Here is a 20,363-nt window from a genome sequence, read left to right as displayed (position 1 = left end):
ATATTGGTTTCCATAGGACTTTGAAACCTGCTGTACCACCTCATCTTCAAATCCTCAAAATTTTTGTTTATTTAGAGCCCACCAAAAATGACCGTGAGGGACCTCAGTGAGACCAGTCCCTTGGCTCCACCTTCGTCTTGCAGAGCCAGCTGACTTCAGCTTACTGGAAAACTAGAGGCCACGGGCTCTCCGAGCCTCAGCCACTCGGGAGGCGGAGATGGATGGCCAGCTTGAGCCCTGGCCCCAACCTGAACTGTTTAGAGACTGGGGAGGCTCCATCCAGAAGGCGTCCGTCTGGGCCTTTCCTTTGGCGTGACTGGGAAGAACTCACTACTCTGCCACTGGCTGGAGAGAGGTGTCATCCGGCCTTGACCTACCATCCTCTGCAGAAACTGCTGGCAGATGTTAATCTCAAGTGGGGTGCAGTCAAGGCCCCTTCCTTTCACAACTTCCCCAGAAGTGGTTCAGCAGCCCCTCTGGGGACCACATTCAGTTCATGTGTGTGTTTAGTTTTTGCTTCAAGCTCTGCGGTAGCAGGACCTGCCCCATGCACATCCCCTCCCGCTCTGAGGAGCTGCGGGAAGAACGGGTTTGCCTCTGGGAGCAGAAGAGACGGGATGCTCTACTCCTGGGCCCTCCACTTCCGCCCACGGCAGCCTTGCCAGCACCACTGCAGCCTGGGATGAAGCCCATGCCAGCCACATCGGCTGAGGGGCCCCAGCCTGAAGCTGTCAGGCCCTCAGCTGGAGGCCTGTGGTGCTGGAGGCCCGGTTTGGGGTGGCTGTTGATCCCCGGGCAGCTGTTTGCACGAATCTTGGACATAAATCCAAGTTGAAGATTAACATTTTGTGACTGGTATTCTTTTATGCCCTGATTAATGTTCCCCTCCTAGTCAACCAGCGTGCTGCTTTCCTGGCCCCCTCCCTCCGTACCCCATTCCTCCCAGACACCCCCAGGAGCATCACCGTTACTCTTGGCAGATATCCCCTGGGGCCCTGCTCAGAGCCTCCGTGAGGGTCATCCAGGGGCTGGGGGTCAAGCAACCTGGGATTACATTCTAGTCCTGCCCCTCACTTGTCAGGAGACATTGGGCAAGGCCTGGACCTCCTGCGAGCCTGTTTCTTCATCTGTCAAATGAACACCTCACCCGAGCCCTAGCTGCCGTGGAGAACTGTGGGATGAGAGTAGATGTGAGCTGGTTTTATAAACTCCAAATGCCGAGTGAGGAAGCAGAGTGGGCCTAGGTGGAAACCAAAAAGCAAGGGCCCAAAGGTCTCCCTTCATTCCTTTTCTCTTCCCCTTCCTCTTCTCCCTTCCCGCCGGCGAGGGTGGCCCCATTGAGGAAGCATCACAGTAGGCTCAGCTGCTGCAGAAAGGCCTTTACTAGGCAGACAGGGGTGAGCCTAATGCCAGTGGGTCGGGGTGTAGGCAGACAGGGGTGAGTCTAATGCCAGTTGGTCGGGGTGAGAGGAGAGGGCACATCCCTCAAAGGAGCGGGGGTGGCATCACTGCCTGGGGGTCTCAGCCTGAATGCACTAAGGGCTGGCCCTTCAGACAGGCTCAAGGGAGGTCCGCCCACAAGGGCTTTGGGCCCCTCCTTCATGGAGATGCCACCCCTGACACAGGGAACGTGGCCCTTGCTCTCACATCTGCCTTGGCTACTCTCAGGGAACACTGCGGGGCGGGGTAGGGGGCTTGGCAGGGCCCTCAGGAAGGAGGGAGGCTGTGTGATGGAGAGGACGGAGGTCGGGCAGTGTGACAGCCCCAGAAACTTCTGGGCACTTCAGGGGTGGTGTTTGGAGGCAGTGGGAGGTACCAGCTCCAAGGGTTGAGGTCCAGGTTAGAGCAGAACGGTTGAATCTAGAGCTGGTTTTTTTCTTTGGGTTCAGAAGGAAGTGAATTGTCATTGAAACAGAGAACTGGAAAGAGGGGAGTTACTCTCTGGCACTCTCCACGGCACACAGCTGTCGTCACACACACGGTACCCGTTCCTGGGTATTCATGCAGGTCAGCCCATGTGGCTGTACACTTAAGTGTGTGCACGTGCCTGGTCACACACAGCTGTAGGCATGCGTGCAGACACCCACGTGCACAGCAGTACAGACACAATTGTATGCACACGTTCGTGTCAAGCTGAGGCCTTGCGTAATCATAAGGGGTCTAGCGTGGGAGTATGGTGTGGGTGGAGAAATGGATTCCTTCCTGAACAGAGTCCTCCCCAGCCCCTGCGTGGTGGACGTGGGGTGGGGTGGGCCTCAGTTACTTCCCCCTGGCCTCCAGGGTGGCCCGGCGCCGCATGTAGGTCAGGATGTCCATCTTGACAGTGTTGACCGTGGTGCGGTGGTGCCAGCGCATGATGGGAACACCGTCTGGCCCCACCAGGAACTTCTCAAAGTTCCAGCGGATGTCATGGACCTTCATGGGATCCCAGAAGAGGCGGTCCGGGGAGCCCAGCAGCTCCGAGGTAGGAGGACAGGAGTTCTGGAGCAGAGATGAGAATAGAGTCAACCCTGCTTGGGACCCCTCCCACCCTCTTATCCCGCCTCCTTCCCAGGGCTTCTTGGAGGAAGGAGAATAGCCTGGCACTGAGAAAAGAGCACCAGTTTGGGAGTTAGAAAACTGAATCCCAGAACCAGTTTTGGCTCTAGCAGATTGTGAGACCCTAATCTTGTCCCTTCTGGGGCCCATCTGTAAAATGGGCTGATGAGACCCTAGGGTTTGCAAAGCCCTCTAGTTGGAATAATAACCAGATGCCAAGAAATTCCCCAAGAGCGCAGGCGCAGAGGAGGGTTGCACAGGCCTTGTCTTTATGTGGGCTGGAGACAGGAGCGGCTGCAGCCTGGTCCAGAGCCAGCATCAGCTGGGCAGAGAGGCTCTGATAGAGGTGGCTGTGTACTCACCTTCAGGAATGTGTAGAACTTCTGTTCTTTCTCCCCGTTCACATCCCCTTTCTCAAAGAGCTGGAAATTGGGGACGAAGCCCCCACCTGGTCGGACATACCTAAGAGCAATGTTTTTATGTAGGTCCCAGGGAAATGGGCACAGGGCTCAGAAATGAGAGGCAGGGACAGAACAGGGGAGGGGGTGTTGGGAGTCTGGATGTTATTCTACGGTGGGCAGTGGGAGCCAGTGAATATTGAATGGGCACAGGCATAATGTGGGTCTACAGTCTTTTTCCAGTTTGGTACCTTCTCAATAACCCCTGCCCTCCACCTGTACTCTCCTTCCCCCTCCCCGGTCATGCGCTCACAACCATCGTCCTTGTCTCTGTCCCTCTCCTGGCCCCTCTTCCACTCGTTCCACTAAACAGGGTTCCTGGAAGGGGAGAGTAGTTCTTGGAGGCTGATAAATACCCATCATGAGCAGGGGCGGCTGCAAGAGATGCCTGGAGGCTAGGCTGGGGCGCTTTCTCAGGACACTGAGTGAGCACTCACTTGAGAGTGGGTAGGATCTCCGAGTTCATTCCTGGTTCCTGTTTTCCGAATTGGTTGCAGGGGAAGCCCAGAATGACCAGACCAAATGGTGCAAGTTCTTCCTGTAGTGCATTCAGTTCTGGGCCAGGGAGAGAGAGAGAGAAGAGACTGGGCTAGCCCGAGGAGGAGCCCTCCCGCCTGTGTACCACTCCACCCGCTCACCCACTGTACAGCTGAAATCACTGAGGCCTGACAGGGGAAGGGACTTGCCCAAGATCATCCACTGAGTGCGGCAATGCTGGGATGCAAGTCCCATGCTATGGATTCCAATCTGGATAGGTTGGAGGTTTGGGGAAAAAGAGAGCAATATGGTTCATCCAATGAGTCATCAGTCACCCACTGCCCAGGTCCAATGATTCCCAGGCAGGACATTCTAGGTCAGGTTGCCCATGCCTCCTTCTCACACCCCACCCCAGCCCCCAAAGCATTTTCTTGTGGGTGCTGTCAGATGCCTTTCGCCTGCCTGTTCCTTCAGGCTCTTGACTCTGACCCAGCTAAGGAGAAAGAAGTGAGGATACAAGGGATCATGAAACCTGGGTGCAACACCTGGTTCTGTCACTAACACCCGTACTCTGGGGACTCAGGCCAGTTGCCTGCTTTCCAGGGGCCGAGAGAAGCACTAAGGCAGATGGGGCTGAGGACAGGTGGGGAATTCTCAGGAAGACAAAGCTATTATTTCTTACTCCAATGAAAGGACACTCCAGGCACAAACCCAATCTCCTCCCTCCTCCTGCTTTTAGAGCAATTGAGGTGCCCAGGGATGAAGGATAACTGAGAATCTTCCAGAACACATTTGAAGGTGATCAGACCTCAGGCTTATATAATCATTTTCAAAGAACCATGGAACACAGTAGGATTAAGATAAGGAGTTTGGAATCTCATGATCACCGTCGCCCCTTCCCCCTTGCACGGGGAAGGCTCCTGTGATTGGAATGTGCCCAACTGGCAGAAACAGCCCCAAATAAAGCAGGGGAAGAGGGATGGGCTCTTACCAAGGTACTGGCTCGTCAGGCCTCAGTAGCTGGCCACGTTGACAAAGAGGAGGTATTTGCCAGCGTACTGCTTGAAGGGGATGTACTCCTGCCCATCAATGGCGAGGGCTCCGTACTCATAGATGCTGCTGCCCACCCCAGCATGGCAGTCCATCTGGAAGAGAAGACCAGTGCCGGGGAGCGGTTAGAGCTGGAAGGGAACTTGGACTCCACCATTTGCAAGATAACAGGGAGGAGGTGGAACTGATCTGCCCAAGTGGTCTTGACTTGCCCAAGACCACTCCAAGAATTAGAACCAGACTAGAAGTGAGGTCTCCTAATTCCTTGCACAAGACAATAATTTTGAAAGTGCTTCATGAGCTGGTGGGTGCTGTGGAGACTTGGAGAAATACTTACTTTGGTCATTACTTCTGCATCACGTGTCAATTTATAAACAGTCACTGGGCAGGCTCTGAGGGAGACTCCCCCCAATGCTGGTGTTATGTTATTGGATGGGCTGGTGGAGATGGGGAGGCTATTGCAATAATGCAGGCAAGTGGTGGTGAGAGCCTGAACTAGACCATCGTGAAGGACGAACTGAACAGAAATGAGGAGGCAGCAGTATGGACAGTGGTGATTCAGAGGTTCCCAATCTGGGGGACTGGAAAACTGAGGCTGTTAGGAAATAGGGAAGTAGGATAGTAGCCAGGAATGGGGCAAGGCCTGCCATGAGGATTAAATGGGATGGTCAGGGTAATGCCCCACTGCCTGGCATAGATTCAGTGTTCCCTGGGGGCGAGCAGCTGTGACGATGACCATTATACCTTCCTCTGCCCAGGCTGTTCCACGGTCAGCCTCCAGAACTAGTAGAGAGAACATTAAATGGGCTGCAAGCTGGGGAGCCTGGATTCCATGACCAACTCCGCCACTAACTCCCCGTGTGGTCTCGGACTAGCCCTTTCTCTTCTGTGGGCCTCAGTTTCCTCATTTATAAAATGAGAACCTTGAACTTGATCAGCTGTTCTCAACCACCATGGCTTGACAGCGTCACTCTCAGGGGAAGAGGAGGGAATGGATTACTGCCGGCAAGCGGGATGCTCCATTTACCCCACTCTGCCCCATCTCATCTCTGCCAATTTTTGGTACAGACTACAAAAATCTGGGTCTACTCTTGAAAGAGTGTCATGGCATCACTACCATAATTAGCAGCTGGGCAGGTAGTCCTGGCCTGGACATCTGAGAAGAGGTGAGAAGACAATAAACAAATCGAATGCAAACTAGCATTATAGACCAGAGAGACAGAGCCAGGTGGTTGGAGTTAGAGAAGCAAATTCACGCCCTCTCTTCCCACCAATCCTGGAAGACTTGCTGTTGCAGCCAGTTACACCTCTGCCCAACTGCGTGAAGAGAGCCATCTGGGCTGGCAGGGCGTGGCCCCAGCAGGGTGTAAAAAAGCAGGCTCTGTCTTGAAGACTCCGTAGCCTGCTGAACCAGGGGAGCCGGAACTCCCTTCACGCGGCCATTCCCTGACAGCTGCAAGCTCTCTTCTTGGCTCCAGTACGAATTCCCTGCTACACGTGAGTCTAATATTCCATGCCCCGTGACTTCTAGTGGCTGCTGGAGGCCGGCCTGAGACCTAAGCTTGACGTTCCTTCAGCCCCTGGGCTTCGTGGGCCCCAGCTGGGGTCAGCTCCACCTCAAATACAAACAGCCAGGGCACAACAAACACGCCCTAGCTGGCCACAGAGGTCTAGCAGCCAGAAGGAAAGGCCTCCCGCCTGCCTCTCTACTCCACCCCGGTCTGAAAACAAACTGTGAAATGGGGAGAAAAACAGCCAAGAGGTTGTCTAAATAATGGAAGCTTGTAAACAGCGGGAGGATCAGCTTCTGAAACCAGTTTCAGGGTGGGAATCTCCTCTCATTAGATTTGAGTCTTTGCTGGCTGTGTGGCCCTGGGCAAGTCACATTCAGTCTGAGCCTCCATCTGCTGACGGGAGAGGATAATACCACCTGCCTCCCAAAATGGCTGCGAGAATTTACTAGCAGGTCAAAACTGTCTTGCAAGCCTCTTAGAGAGAAATCTGTACCTGCCCCCTGCCCCACCCACCCATCAAGGGATAGGGTAAAGGGTGCTGACGTTCCTACCTTATTGTGAAGAGGGCTTTGATGTTCCCCAGCCAGTATGAAGAAGATGATGCACTGGGCAGGGTGTTTATAGGAGAAGGGATGTGTGACAAAGCCTCCATCCTTTCTACTGGGCCAGTGAAGCCAGTGCTGTGAGTTCCGACCGAGAGGGGTCAGAGAGCGCCTATGGTGGGGGAAGCCATGGCCTGCATTCACCACTGAGCACACGTCCAGTCCTTACGGAAGCCCCCTCCCCTTTTCTGGGCCCATGGAGTCCCAGAACCCTGCACCTTAACCCGGATGTCGGAGGAGCTGTGGGTTGAGTGGGGGAGAGGGAGTGAGGGTGCCTCTATCCTCCCACAATTGCACAAGACAGGAGAGTTTCGATGGCTTGAGAGTTGGAGGGGGGACCCCGCCAGGACCCTAGCTGGCTTGGGTTGCTGGTCCTGTGTCTTTCTCCTCACCCATCTGCCCACTCCCATCAGTGTGAAAGTGTGAGAGGAGAGCTGGACTGGGGGCAGGAGACCTGAGTTCTGGGCCTGGCTGGGCCTCTGATTCTGTGTGAGGACTCCTGTCCCTTCTCTGGGGCTCTGGCTCCACAGCTGTGAGGTGGGGTCAGATTCAGTGCTGTCTTGAGGGCTCTTCAGCCCTGACTGTCAGCCGGTGGTTCCATGATTCTCTCTGCCTGGTTTAGTCACCTAGAAACCAGCGGTTACTAGGATCCCACGCACGTCAGCGGTTGTTATTCTCTCTAGTCTCTGCAAAGTCCTTTTGTAGAGGAAGGACAGGGAGGCTGGGCAGTCTTAAACCGGACTGGAGAGGGGACACGGCAAGGAAAGGAGGATTCCCTCTGTTACCCAGCCCCTCCCTTTGAATTGGGAGGAGGCAAACATCCCTTTGGGGCTCTCATCCTTTGTCCATCCCATTCTCCACCTGCCCCTTGCCCCATTGCTTGGCCCTGGAGTTGGGGTAGGATAAGTGGTTGAGTCCTAGAACCAAGGGCTATGACATTTCAGCTCTCTCAGGACCTGGAGGAGAAATAGGCATGCCCAGACTGTCATTAGCTAGCAAGTCCTAGCTGGTTGTATCTGATATGATCACACCTCACCCTAAGACTTTTCTAGACCATACCCATCCTGTTTTCTCTGAATCCATCTACTCCCCAGAGTTCTACAGAGAACACATGGCTATGATGAGTTATCCATGGGATCCATGTTCTTACCTCCAGCCTTCTTGAAGCAGGGCCCATCTTCCCTTCTCTGCTTCTCCCCACACTGAGGTTATAGGACTCCAAGATACTGCCCTACACATGGTCTACCCTCACTTCTACTCCACACCCCAATATTGAAATTCAGTACCATCGCTGCCCTGGAAAACACCTTCTGAGCTGGAGATTATGAACAGGACTGGATACAAAGCCAGAGGCTTAGAGGAAGTGGCCCCATAACCATCCAGTCTCAAGGCTGACTCCAAGCAGGAGCAGACTGATTGGCATTTAGGCTGAGGACAGGACAGGGGATAGAAACAGACGGAAGAAACCTTGTGTTTGGAATGGGCTTCCTGAACAGTAGATACGATTTTGGAAACAGAATCATGGAGTCATAAGATCTTAGAATTAAGATCTGGAAGATTTGAGAAACACAGCAAGTGCAAAGCTTCTTCTTCAGCTTATACAAGTGGGGTGTGTGTGTGTGTGTGTGTGTGTGTGTGTGTGTGTGTGTGTGTGTGTGTGTGTGTGTGTGTGTGTGTGTGTACTGGGATGCTGGAGACATAAATCTCTCTCTTTGGGTCTATGCCTGGCTTCTGCCTCCCCACCCTGGGGAAGAGGAGAGGTCTACAGCGCCCACTTTGGCATATACTGTCCAAAGAGATAAGCATGTGTGGTCACCCCTGCTCCCGGCCTCAGCATCTCCACTCTAGCTAAGGGCCACACACTCTGCTGGGGATAGACTGAGGCTCAGGAGAATTCTGCCTCTCCTATCGAGCTGGCAGTCCCCAGCTTTCTCCAACTACTAGGTTTGCTCAGGCCAAGATGGGCAGTGGGTGGTGAGTAGTGAGGCTGCCCTCAAACAGGAGACACTTCAGAGAACAGCGTGTGGATTTTGCAGCTTCTCCAAGCAGCCCCTCTGAAATCATCAGCCTCATTGTGCCCTGTCCTCCCACCTGCTACAGGTGGAGAAACTGAGGTCCACAAAGGAAAAGCGAATCTAGTCAGCATCCTGGGCATTCTGTGCTGCCAGCTCAGAGCTCCTTCTGTCACAGACCTCTGCGTCTTCTACCAGTATCCCAGAATTCTACCTGCGTTTATGCTTGGGCTAGACGGGGACCACACAGCCGCGTGTTCCTTCCCTTTCACCTTACCAGCCATTCTCCCTGGGAACCTCTGCAGCCAACCCAGACCCTGAGTCTCCAGGCCATTTTCTGTGCCCCCCACCCCCTTCAGGCCCCACTGGAGGGGAACATCTCAGAAACAGACGGTGGCTTGGAGGTAGCAAGGCGACCCGCAGGTAGCCGTGGGTTTGAAAGTGTGGACCGGGAGAGAAGACCCTTCCTCCCTCATTCATTCTGCCCACCCGGGGCATCCAGGTCTCCAACAGATGGAACCGCGAAGAGTCTGACGACGGTCTGGGTATGCTGAAGAGGGAGGCAAAGGGAGCTAGGGCGTCTCTCGCACCTAGGTGTCACCCTACTGGTGGGGAGCCCGGGAAGAAGGGTGCCTCACCACCGAGAGATGGACACCTGCGGACCACGTTCGATCCCCCGGCCACCCATCCCCGAGGCTCACTCACCATCGACTTCTCCTGTCCTCGGCTCGGCGGAACGAAGCCGGCCAGGAGCAGGGAGAGAAGGCAGGATGCCCGGAAGAGCCGGGCCATGGTGGGCGGGGGCCGCGTCTCGGACTCGCCGGAGACACTGTCTGATCCCGGGCCACAGTCCGTCTGAGGTGTCGTCCGCTCTCATCCACCTTTCAAGCCCTCAGCGATGACCAATCCGCGGCCGGGCCGGAATCCTTGTAGCCAATCGCAGGGCGTCTGGCATTTCAGGGGCGGACACAACTTACCCTCCGCTTCTCCCCTCCCCAAGCCCTGGGCGACAGTGACATAAGCAAGTCTGGACAGAGGGATGGGAGCCAGTTCCTTGTGAACCCGTGAGGCGGGACCCTCTTCTTCTTTAGACTCTAAAGTGCTGGAAGAGGCAGGCACAGTGTACTCAGCACAGCCGGGGAAAGGGCTTTGAAAAGCACCGAAGAGTTGATGACACCCGCAAGGTGTTCCCTGTTCCCTCCTGCCTCCATTCTGGTTGAAGGGATATTAAGGACCTAAAATGTCAGCAAGATCTGAAGTGAGACTTCCAGGAACATTTATTTACTCTATGTAGGTTTAGTGCTTAAAAAGCAAAGGGTGAATGCCCTAGGATTTTGAATGCAGCCCTCTCCTGGGAAGAACATTGGGATCCCTCAGCTGGTTTGAGAGCAGAAAATACATTTGCTCCCTGTGTAGCCTTGAACATGTTGCTTTCCCTCTCTGGGCCTCAGTTTCCCCAACTGTGTAATGATGGGATTGGCCGATGCTCTCTATGTCCCTTCTGGTTCTGGCTAGATGACTTGTTTCTAAAAATAAGTGACAGACCTAGACCAGGAGTCGCTTGAGAGTAGGGACCATAATCACCCTGGCACAGGGCCTAGAACACAACACGTGCTTAATATTTGCAGCATTAATCAATCCATGACTTCGTTTCTCTGCTTCAAGATGCTGATGATCAGTTCAGGGAGCTCTAGGTCTGTGCTGTCTAGGTATGATTCTCTCCACCGATAGGGGACTGCGTTGGGATCAGTGCTTCCCAAATCAGACTACCAGCCACCTGAAAAGATTTTCATACAGATTCCCAGGTCCCTCTTCAGAATCAGTGCATTAGAATCTCTAGCGGCAGAGGCTGAGGCTCCACCTTCAGACGTGTTCCAAAGGTGATTCTGAGGCAGGTGATTCTCTGTCTTCTGATGGAGAAGTGCCTTGAGATACCATGCCTCTACGATGATTTAAGATAGTATTGTCCCCGTGGGAATTTGGAAGGTCTGTCTCAATCCCACATTCTCTGGGAAGCCTTCCTTACCTCAAACCACAGCCTGTTGAAGTGAAGGGAGTGTTGAAGGCCAGGAATTCTTTAAATGAGTTAAAGCACAGAAGCATTTGAACAGGGGCTGACACAGAGTATGTAGTCAATAAATGCTATTTATTCAACCACCTCATTTTGCTGAAGCCTAGAGACGGGGAACAATTTACCCAAGTTCCCAAAGCAAACTGATGGCAGAGAGGGGACCAGAATCCAGGTCTAGACTCCATTCTGAGGCCCTCTTGGCTTTGTTCTGGTGTCTCCTGAAGGTCATATTTAACCAAAGATACAAACATCTGTATACATATCAGTTTGTCAGAAATCCACTGTTCATTAGCATCAGCAGGCATCTAGGATCCCTCAAAATATGTGCCTAGGAGCTTCCCTGGTGGCGCAGCGGTTGAGAGTCCGCCTGCCGATGCAGGGGACACGGGTTCGTGCCCCGGTCCGGGAAGATCCCACATGCCGCGGAGCGGCTGGGCCCGTGAGCCATGGTCGCTGATCCTGTGCGTCCGGAGCCTGTGCCCCGCAACGGGAGAGGCCACAGCAGTGAGAGGCCTGCGTACCGCAAAAAAAAAAAAAAAAAAAAAAATGTGCCTAGCCTCATGTCAACACGATGAAAGATGTCAAAAAGGTTTCTGAAAGTTACAATCCCTGCCTTCGAAGTGTGTCCAACAGAGCCAGGACGAGGGTAAGGCAAGTGCAGACCTGGCACCCGCGAGTGAGTGCCTCTTTAAATGGTGCACCCTGAGTGCCTGACTTGCCTCACCCTAGTCCTAGACCTGCTGTTTGGTCTCCCTGGGGGAGACAAGAAGGAGTCAGAGCCTGAGGCTTGCAGTGAGGCCACAGACAAGTTACCTTCTTTCTCTGGGCCTCAGTTGGTCAATCTGTTAGATAAGAGTCTTCGACAATCTCTCCATGGTGGTCTCTGTGGCTCTACAGTTCCAAGGGTCTAAGGAAGACCTGTGCTGCACCAGACTCGGGAGTACTGATCGCATGGACAGTGGGCTGGGAGTTTGAGGGAGCACGGCCTGCCTTTGGGTTGGGCCTTCATGCTGCAGACTACTTTCAAAGGAGGTCTGAGCCTCAGTACAAAGATCATGAAGACAAGGTTGAAAACAACACTTGCCAGTCTTTTCACCATAAGCCTTTCTAGCACATTTGGTTGATTTGTTCCCAGGAACCCTATGTTTTGAAAGATGTTATTCTCCGCCAGGATGTTTCCCCTTGCCCTCAGGTTAAAGTCCAAATTCCTTAGCGCTTCAGACAGTATCCTCCAAATCCAGCCACTTCCTCATCTTTTGCCACACTCCTCTTATTCTCTCTACCCAGTTGTACTGGATTGTTCTCCAGTTCTTCCAACATGCCGTTCTCTCTCACCTCCAGGTCTTGTCTATGTTGTTGAGTTCTGTCTGGAACTCTCCATATTCTCTCTCTTTTACTGCTTCTCTCCCACCATTTTCAGGTTTCAGCAGCCTGTCAACACTGTGGAAAGAGTTTTATTCAGGTCCCCTTGCTTTATTCTATTATAGTTCCTAGAGTATTTGACATTTTCTACATCAAGCCTTTGTTGTACTTTACCATCATTTCTTCTTTTTCTGTTTTCTACAACAAATCATAAGGTCCACAAAGGCTTCATTCTCACCACTTTGCAGAGGGCTTAATACACAGTAGATGCTCAGTAACTATCTATTAAATAAACAAATGCCAAATAAAACACTGTTTCGCAAATGGAATAAACAAATCTTGAGGTCAGCGTGTGCTATCAAGTTTGAGCCCACGAAACTGGTCTGATTACAGCTGCTAGTAAGATTTGAGATGTGTGATGTGAGATGTCAGAGGAGAGCAGATGATTTCATCTGGGTCTCAGGAAAGGAAGGGTGGAGACAGATACTCTAGAGGAATCATAAGCCAGTTTTGTTCCCAGCCTGAGAACATGCCCTACTGCATCCCAGATAAGTGGGCACCCAGTACCCCTTCACTCTCTCTTTTTTAGACGTATTTGGGGAGCTCCCTATCTACCTGCTTGGTGGGTGGATGGGGACTGTAGATGATTAAAAGGAGGTTTTTAAAAAAGTGCTGATGCTCTGCGTCTTTGAGGAAGATAGAGCATGAGTTAATAAATAAGAAGGGCGTAAAAAGTGAAAACAATGGAAGCCAGCCCTATGGGTGCTGAGTAAGCAGTGGACTCAGTGACGGAGTCAGCCAGCCCAACTGATGGGTCCAGATGGCGGTGGCAGAAGGGAGGCCCAGCCCCACCACTTCAGTGCCAACTCAAATGGTGGCACTGTTTTGCAATCAAGACAGGATTGCAGAACCTAGGTGGGGCCCTGAAGCTGCTGGTTTCCTAAATAATTGGCAGGTGCTGTCTTAGAGCTAGCCAGGGGACAGGAAGAGAGGTGGCTAGAGCCTTTGCTTTTCAAACCAGTGCCTTCCAAACTCTGGGCCTCAGTTTCCTCATCTATGGAATAAAGAGTTGGACAAGTTGACCTCAAAGGCCAACCTTTTGGATAATAAGAGGAGCAGCCAGCATTCACCCAACATCCTGTATGTACCAGGTGCTGCCTTCGATTTATTGACTTTTGGAAAAATCCCTGTAACTTCATGAGGTGGCTAACATTATTATCCCCATTTTAGAGATGAAGAAACTAACACACAGGTTAAATCACGTCGCTTAAGGTCATGCGGCTGGTAGGTGGCACAACCAGGATTCTGACCCAGATGTCCTGTTTCCAGAGTCCTTGTCATTATCTGTAAGCCTGTGCTGTTCAACATGGCAGCCAATAGCTGGATGTGGCTCGGGAGCACTTGGAATGTGGCTAGTCCCAACTGAGATGTGCTGTGAATGGAAAATACACACTGGTTTTTGAAGACTTAGTAAGAAAAAAAGAATGTAAAAATATCTTGATAAATTTTTATATCATTACGTGTTGAAACGTTAATATTTTTATATATTGGATTAAAGAAACTATATTCTTGAAATTAATTTCACCTCTCTCTTTTTACTTTGTAAAACGTGACCAATAGAAAAATTTAAATTACATACACAACTGACATGATGTTTCTATTGGATCGTGCTGGGTTTGAGCTGTATATTCATCCAACATTGCTATAGGATTATAGTTGTCTCTGTGAAATCTAGGCTTATCCCCTGTCTGAGGTCCCCAAGACCACCTCCCGGTTCAATGATTTGCCATCAGCACTCACAGAACTCAACATATAATCATGCTCACACTATGACTTATTACAGTAATAGGTTACAGAACAAATCAACCAAGGGAAAAGGTACATGAGACAAAGACTGGGTGAAATCAGGCACAAGCTTCTAAGAGGCCTCTCCCAGCTGAGTCACACAGGCTGTACTGAATTCCTCTAGCAACAAAGTGTGACAACACATGTAAAGCGTCCACCAGGGAGGCCCCTCAGACTCAGTGCTCAGTTTTTATTGGGAGCTGGCCATGTAGGCATCCTCTGCCTAGCATGTACCAAGATGCCAGACTCCCAGAAGGAGAGCAGGAATTCAGCACAGGCCACATTGTTTGTCCAAATAGTTTAGGCCTAGTGAGCCACTCTTATCAGTTCTGGGAATGGTGGAAATCCTCCTGAAATCAGCGTCGCTGAACATCAACCCAGGGCCCGTTGTGCAAGCAGATCTTTCTAAGCATAGCAATTTCAGGCTTGCATGTTAACTCTTTTCCTCAGATCTTGCAATTAAACTTCAGCAGGACCTGGCCTGGCAAATACTAGGTTTATTGAATTTACCTGAAATGGAGTTAATGACTCTCATTTCCTCTAATGCCCACTTCATTGGAGGGAGGATTATAAAAAACGGGAAGAGTCCCTAGAAACTATCTCATTCAACCCTCTGATCTGAGAGGCTGAGGTTCCAAGAGGCTGAGTGATTTGTCCAGGGACCCACAGCAAAGACAGGTATCTGCAAGAGTCACACGTATGCTGGATACAATTCCAAGCTTTCAGACAAAATGTCCCTTCCCTTCTCTTGGAACCTAAAATGTGTACCCTTTTCCCCATTTCTTAGTAGTAGGAGGCCCTACCTATGTCTCTGCTGGCCTCATTTTTCCTGCCCTCCATCCTCTCTATGTTGTTGTTTGGCTGGGAGACTACTGTGCTGGAGTAGCAATAATGACCTTCATAAACAGTCACTAAACAGTGGACAACCCGTATTCTACTTCCTCTGGTTAACTGACAATGCACAAAACCAATGAGGACTAGTGGGAACTAATAAACTCTAGAGTAGGACAAGCAGATGGAGTGGGTAGCCCATCACCCCTCCTCCCTCACTTCTCCCAACATGACCGCAGATAACAAATGGCCAGGTCTGGTCCACATCATCGTCACCCCTTCCCCAACTCAGAGGTTCATGTCAGGGGTATACTTGAGAAAGTTTTGGACTGAGAGTCTGGAGTCCTGATCCTATCTCCGTAGGTGCCATAGGCTAGTCCCATCTCTCTGAGCCCTGACGTCCCCAACTCTGAAACAAGTTAGAATTCTAAGGTTTTGTCCATCCTAGTCAGTCTCTGACTGTGCAGTGTCTCATGAACTGACCCCAGGAAGGAGCCCCTGAGGACAAATGGAGTGGTGGCCTGGAGAATCTGCCTAGTCGGGTTGGGTTACAGGGTGAGGGTGGACTGTGGGTAAATCATGTTGTCTCCTCCTTTGTGGCTACCATCACTGTCACCCTCAAGCAGTTATTTTGAGCTTTAGATGAGCCAGGACACTTAGTTCAGAGTCTGCCTGTTACCACCCCCATCCATGTTCCCTGTATGATGAAGAGGTTGGGCCTGATGTCTCTGGGGACCTAAACTTGTTCAGATGCACTCTACTGCCACCTGGCTGGGTGACTTCTGCTAGATTCACCTTTCTGGGGCTTCACCTTCCCCAGCTGTTAAGTGGGGTCAGTAATTTCTGCCCTGACTGCTCTTAAGCCTTTTAGGAGGCTCTGGTGGAGTATTAGAGCTGCAAGATGCTAGAATATGAGCTCCATAAAGGACTGAGAAATTATAATTTTTTTCTTCCAATTAATTCTTTGTCTCCAAAGCCATGCCTTGTCCATGTCTTTTCCTCATATTAATGAGCTCTTAAAACTTACTAAACTGAGTGTTAATTAATTCAACAAGTGTTTCTTCCTTTTTTTTTTTTTTTTGCGGTACGCGGGCCTCTCGCTGTTGTGGCCTCTCCCGTTGCGGAGCACAGGCTCCGGATGCGCAGGCTCAGCGGCCGTGGCTCACGGGCCCAGCCGCTCCGCGGCATGTGGGATCCTCCCAGACCGGGGCACGAACCCGTGTCCCCTGCATCGGCAGGCGGACTCTCAACCACTGTGCCACCAGGGAAGGCCAACAGGTGTTTCTTAAGCATCTACTACGTACTATGCACTGTGCCAACTGTTGAGGATTCTATGATTCAGGGAGAACAGGATGTGATTCCTGCCCTCCAGGAGCTCACGGTCTGGCGCAGGGACAACAGCAAACTGGCTACACAGGGTGACAGATGCTCTTGAAGGAGAAAGCGCAGCACAAAGAGAGGCACCTCACCTGGATTCGTGGGAGCAGGGCTGGCTTCCAGGTGGAAGTAACTAGTGACTGAGAAGGAGCAAGAGTTAGCTGGGTGAGAGACATGAAAGAAGTAGCAAAAAAGAGATCGTGTTTGGGGCTAAAAGAACCAATAGATCAAGGGTCAAGTGGGCCCCTTCCAACTTTGACACGCAGGTTTTTCATGGCTGAAGCAGAGAGTTCAAGGTGAAAAGTGACAAGAGGTAAGGCTGGAGAGGTAAATAAGGGCAGATGGAGATGGGCTTTCGCAGCCTTGGACTTTATTTTGAGGACAATAGACAGAAGAAAACTCCCCGCTCCATCATTTTGTTTTGCTATTCTTTTATTACTTTCCACAATTTTAAGTGCTCTCATTCATTAATTTATCTACCTACTTATGGTCTATCCCATTCTCCTTCCACCTAGAATGTAAACAGCATGATGTCAGAGACTATGTCTTATTCTCTGCTGTAACTTCAGCCCTAGAAAAGAACCAAGCACACATAGAGTATATTTAATTAATAGTTGTTTAAGAGTGAATGAATGAATGCAAAAAAAGAAAGGGGAGACATAGGTTTGGGGGTGTTCCTTGTACTTTGCCTTTATTTAGGGAGAAGCCTCCCCCTCCCCACCCTCCATAGGGGAGGGTTGCAGCTCAGAAAGTTTTGTCTCTTTAGGAAGTGAAGTGCAGGTGAGGGTGAGAAATGGGCTAGGGAGAAGGATCATGGCTGACCCTGGAGTTGAAAGCCTAACTGAGGTCTGGACATCAAATTCCTTTTCCTTAAGGCTCTGTGGTCCATGGGAAATAACCTGGCCCTCACACTGAACTCCAAAACATTTTAGGGCATCTGGGTCAGAATCCGGCCTTCTCCTACTTCTCAGGCTTTGATCTCTCAACCTCATTAGACTATCAGCCCAGAAGGGTCCTTGGAGATGATCCAGTTCCTTCGACTCCAAGTGTATGGTCCTTAGACTCCACTGACAGACATTCCTACTGCTGCCTACCCTGCTCCTGGTGCTTCTTATACAACGTTAAGTTGACGAATTCATATCAGCTTTAGACTTTATGTTTTTGAGAGGTAGAAGTTCTTTCTCAGGTTACCCCTTGCCTTGCTTCTCCTCCCACTTTCCATCCATTCATGGTCCTCCCAAGTCAAGGCTCTGGATGAAGTCTGGGCAAGTCAGGTCCTGAAGGTTCACCCCAGGCTCTAAGCCTTACTTCTCTGCCTCTTCCAAAACCAGCTACTGGCTTCTCCCCCAACTCTAGACAGCAGGACCATACCTGTCGTGTTCAAAGATGTCAAGCCTAGCATGCAGCAAAAAGTTCCTGGAGAAGGGCTCTTCCTCTCCCAAATGCCCAAGAAATGTGGGAACCTCGTGACTGAGTTTGAAGTGATCTTCCCCTCAAAATTGCCCAGGCATCAAGAACCATGCTTGAGCAGGGTCTTCCTCTGTAGCCACCCGTGTTCCCTAAGGACTGACCAGGGAACTTTCCAGAACACAAGGATCTCTGGAACCATCCACGAGTTTTGGACCTGTGAGAGAGTAGGAGAGCCCAGGGAGGGCTTTCCTGCTGCTGAATGTTTTCCAGAGAATATATTATAATCTTTCAAAGTTGAAAAAACAATTAGTGGGGACAGATGGCATTAAGGCGGGACCTCCAAAAGAAAGGACATATCTCTCCCACACAGGGTCTGGTCTCTCTCTGTGGCTTGTGGGTCAGGGTGGACAGGGTTGGAAAGACGACTGGGAGTCCAGGCTCATTGGTGTTATCTGCTTGGCCAGCTCAGTCAGACAAATGAAAGGTTCTTGTGTTTTGGGCTGTGGGTTTAAGCCCCAGGCACTGGGAAGCATAAAAGAGTCTTGCTGACTTTGGCATCAGAGAAACCTGTATGCAAGCCCCAGATCTGCCCCTTTCTAGTTATTTCACCTTGGGTAAGGCATCTTTCCTCATTTGTAAAATGGAGATTTTATGTGGACTGAGAGAATGCTTGTGAACACATTTGGTGCAGGGTGTGCAATATGTCCCCCTGGTTATTATTATTAAAGATGCCAGTGGTGACCCCACGTATCCTAGCCATGCAGGGGATGCCTGAAACAAGCCTCCTCGAGGGCATGGAGGCTGGGGCTCTGACCCTCAGACTCTGACCATCCCATCGTCCCCTCCAATCTCCATCTGCAATTCTACAACTCAGCACTGCTCTGTGATCTCAGACCAGTCCTTAGAGTGTCTCTGGTCGTCTCTGCCCTTTCTGCCCCGTGAGAAGTTGGACCAGATGACCTCTAAGGGCTCTATCTGGTTTTGAAAGTCTTTGACTAGTTTCCTAGGGTCTCTCTGGGACAGTCAAGTACTTTGTGTACCTAGAATGTAAGCAGCACGATGTCAGAGACTATGTCTTATTCTCTGCTGCAACTCCAGCCCTAGAAAAGTACCAGGCACACACAGAGGGTTTTTAATTAACAGTTATTTAAGAATGAATGAGTGGGGGCTTCCCTGGTGGCACAGTGGTTGAGAGTCCGCCTGCCGAGGCAGGGGACGCGGGTTCGTGCCCCAGTCCGGGAAGATCCCACATGCCGCGGAGCGGCTGGGCCCGTGAGCCATGGCCGCTGGGCCTGCGCGTCCGGAGCCTGTGCTCCGCAATGGGAGAGGCCACAACAGTGAGAGGCCCGCGTACCGGGAAAAAAAAAAAAAAAAAAAGAAAGAAAAAGAATGAATGAGTGAATGAATGAATGAGAAATAGAAAGGGGAGACATAGATTTGGGAGTGTCCCTTAATCCTTGTACTTTGCCTTTATTTAGGCAGAATCTTGTGTACAAGAGTCTGATCTGTTCTCGTCCAGAGGTCAACAAAGGGGAGGAATGTGAGATTTCAGGACTTTGTAACACTCTGAGAGGATGTCCTGCTCTTCCCACGTGCACACCACCCGTTCTTTGCTTTTTTTTTTTTTACATACTAAAGCTTTTTTTTTTTAATAATTGAAATATGTTTGACATAATGTTTTACCCACCCTGTTCTACCTCCCCATTTACGCAGAATAGCTAAGATTAACTGCGTGCCTTCTATGGGCTAGGCTCTGTTCTAAGTGATCTAAACAGACTAATTTATTTAATCCTCATAACAACCCTATAAAATACACATAAATTCCATTTTAAAATTGAGGAAACTGGGGCATGGAGAGGTTAGTAACCCAAGCTAGTAAGTGGTGGAGACAAGGTTCCAGCTCAGATAATCTGGCTCCAGGGCCTGATACTCTCCACTTTTATTGCACGCTGTGCTGAGTCCAGAGAGTGAAGGGGACTTGCCCAGAGTCCCCTTCGGTAACGCCCCAAAGTTACCCCACGGTAACTTACGCAATGATCTCTGACCATTAAGCCATTGGAATAGTCATATTGACGGCAACAACAAGCCAAAGAGTAAAGCATCTTTGACGCTCCCTTTCCACATCCTCCCTCCACCCCCAAATCCTGTGGGCTATTTACTAAAAGCAGAGAGGCTAGGGTGTGGCCTTGTGGTAAGTGCCAAGGCTGGCTGGCTGGCCCTACAGTGGGCCGCCCTCCTCAGGGCAAGCCTGACTGCCTCTCCCATCCGCCCAGGCAGCAGAAGCACAGTCAGAGGGGCTGAAAGTGCCCCGGGGCGGGGTGGGGGGGGTAGGGGGGGGTAGTTGGGGCAGGACTGGGGCAGGAAATTAGAAAGTAAAAAGGGCAGGGACCAGAGTTAGGGAGAAGGGATGGGGTGGAGAGGGAAAAAGGGAAAGACAAATGTGTACTGTTTTATTTTTAACATCTTTATTGGAGTATAATTGCTTTACAATGGTGTGTTAGTTTCTGCTGTATAACAAAGTGAATCAGCTATACTATACATATGTTCCCATATCCCCTCCCTCTTGCGTCTCCCTCCCACCCTCCCTATCCCACCCCTCCAGGCAGTCACAAAGCACTGAGCTGATCTCCCTGTGCTATGAGGCTGCTTCCCACTAGCTACCTATTTTACATTTGGTAGTGTATATATGTCCATGCCTCTCTCTCACTTCATCCCAGCTTACCCTTCCCCCTCCCCGTGTCCTCAAGTCCAGACAAACGTGTTTTAAATACTCACTGTGTGTGCCAAACACAGTGCTAGAGACCTTCCCATACCTC

The 20,363-nt window shown here is 50.9% G+C and overlaps 2 protein-coding genes across 6 annotated transcripts in view; one reads left to right on the top strand and one right to left on the bottom strand.

The window, feature by feature from the left end:
• Positions 1–842, top strand: part of TNIP1 (TNFAIP3 interacting protein 1) — a 52,110-nt gene extending 51,268 nt beyond the window's left edge. For all 5 annotated transcript variants that reach the window (XM_082650237.1, XM_082650240.1, XM_082650239.1 and 2 more), the window contains one exon: positions 76–842. In XM_082650237.1, the coding sequence (XP_082506363.1) occupies positions 76–110 (35 nt within the window). In that variant the 3' untranslated portion in view covers positions 111–842. The remainder of the gene's footprint in view (positions 1–75) is intronic.
• A 522-nt stretch (positions 843–1,364) lies between these two features.
• GPX3 (glutathione peroxidase 3) lies at positions 1,365–9,522 on the bottom strand. The gene is made up of 5 exons (XM_082650241.1): positions 9,357–9,522; positions 4,465–4,618; positions 3,434–3,551; positions 2,901–3,000; positions 1,365–2,481 (listed from the first exon to the last, which is right to left on the bottom strand). The coding sequence occupies exons 1-5, from the start codon at positions 9,441–9,443 to the stop codon at positions 2,260–2,262; spliced, it is 681 nt and encodes a 226-aa protein (XP_082506367.1). The 5' UTR covers positions 9,444–9,522; the 3' UTR covers positions 1,365–2,259.
• Positions 9,523–20,363: the final 10,841 nt, after the last annotated feature.

Source organism: Grampus griseus, assembly GCF_964374135.1.
Source record: "Grampus griseus genome assembly, chromosome: 3".
In the NCBI taxonomy this organism is placed as follows: Eukaryota; Metazoa; Chordata; class Mammalia; order Artiodactyla; family Delphinidae; genus Grampus; species Grampus griseus.
Note: the sequence above shows the minus strand (reverse complement) of the source record. Positions and strands in the feature narration are given on the sequence as shown.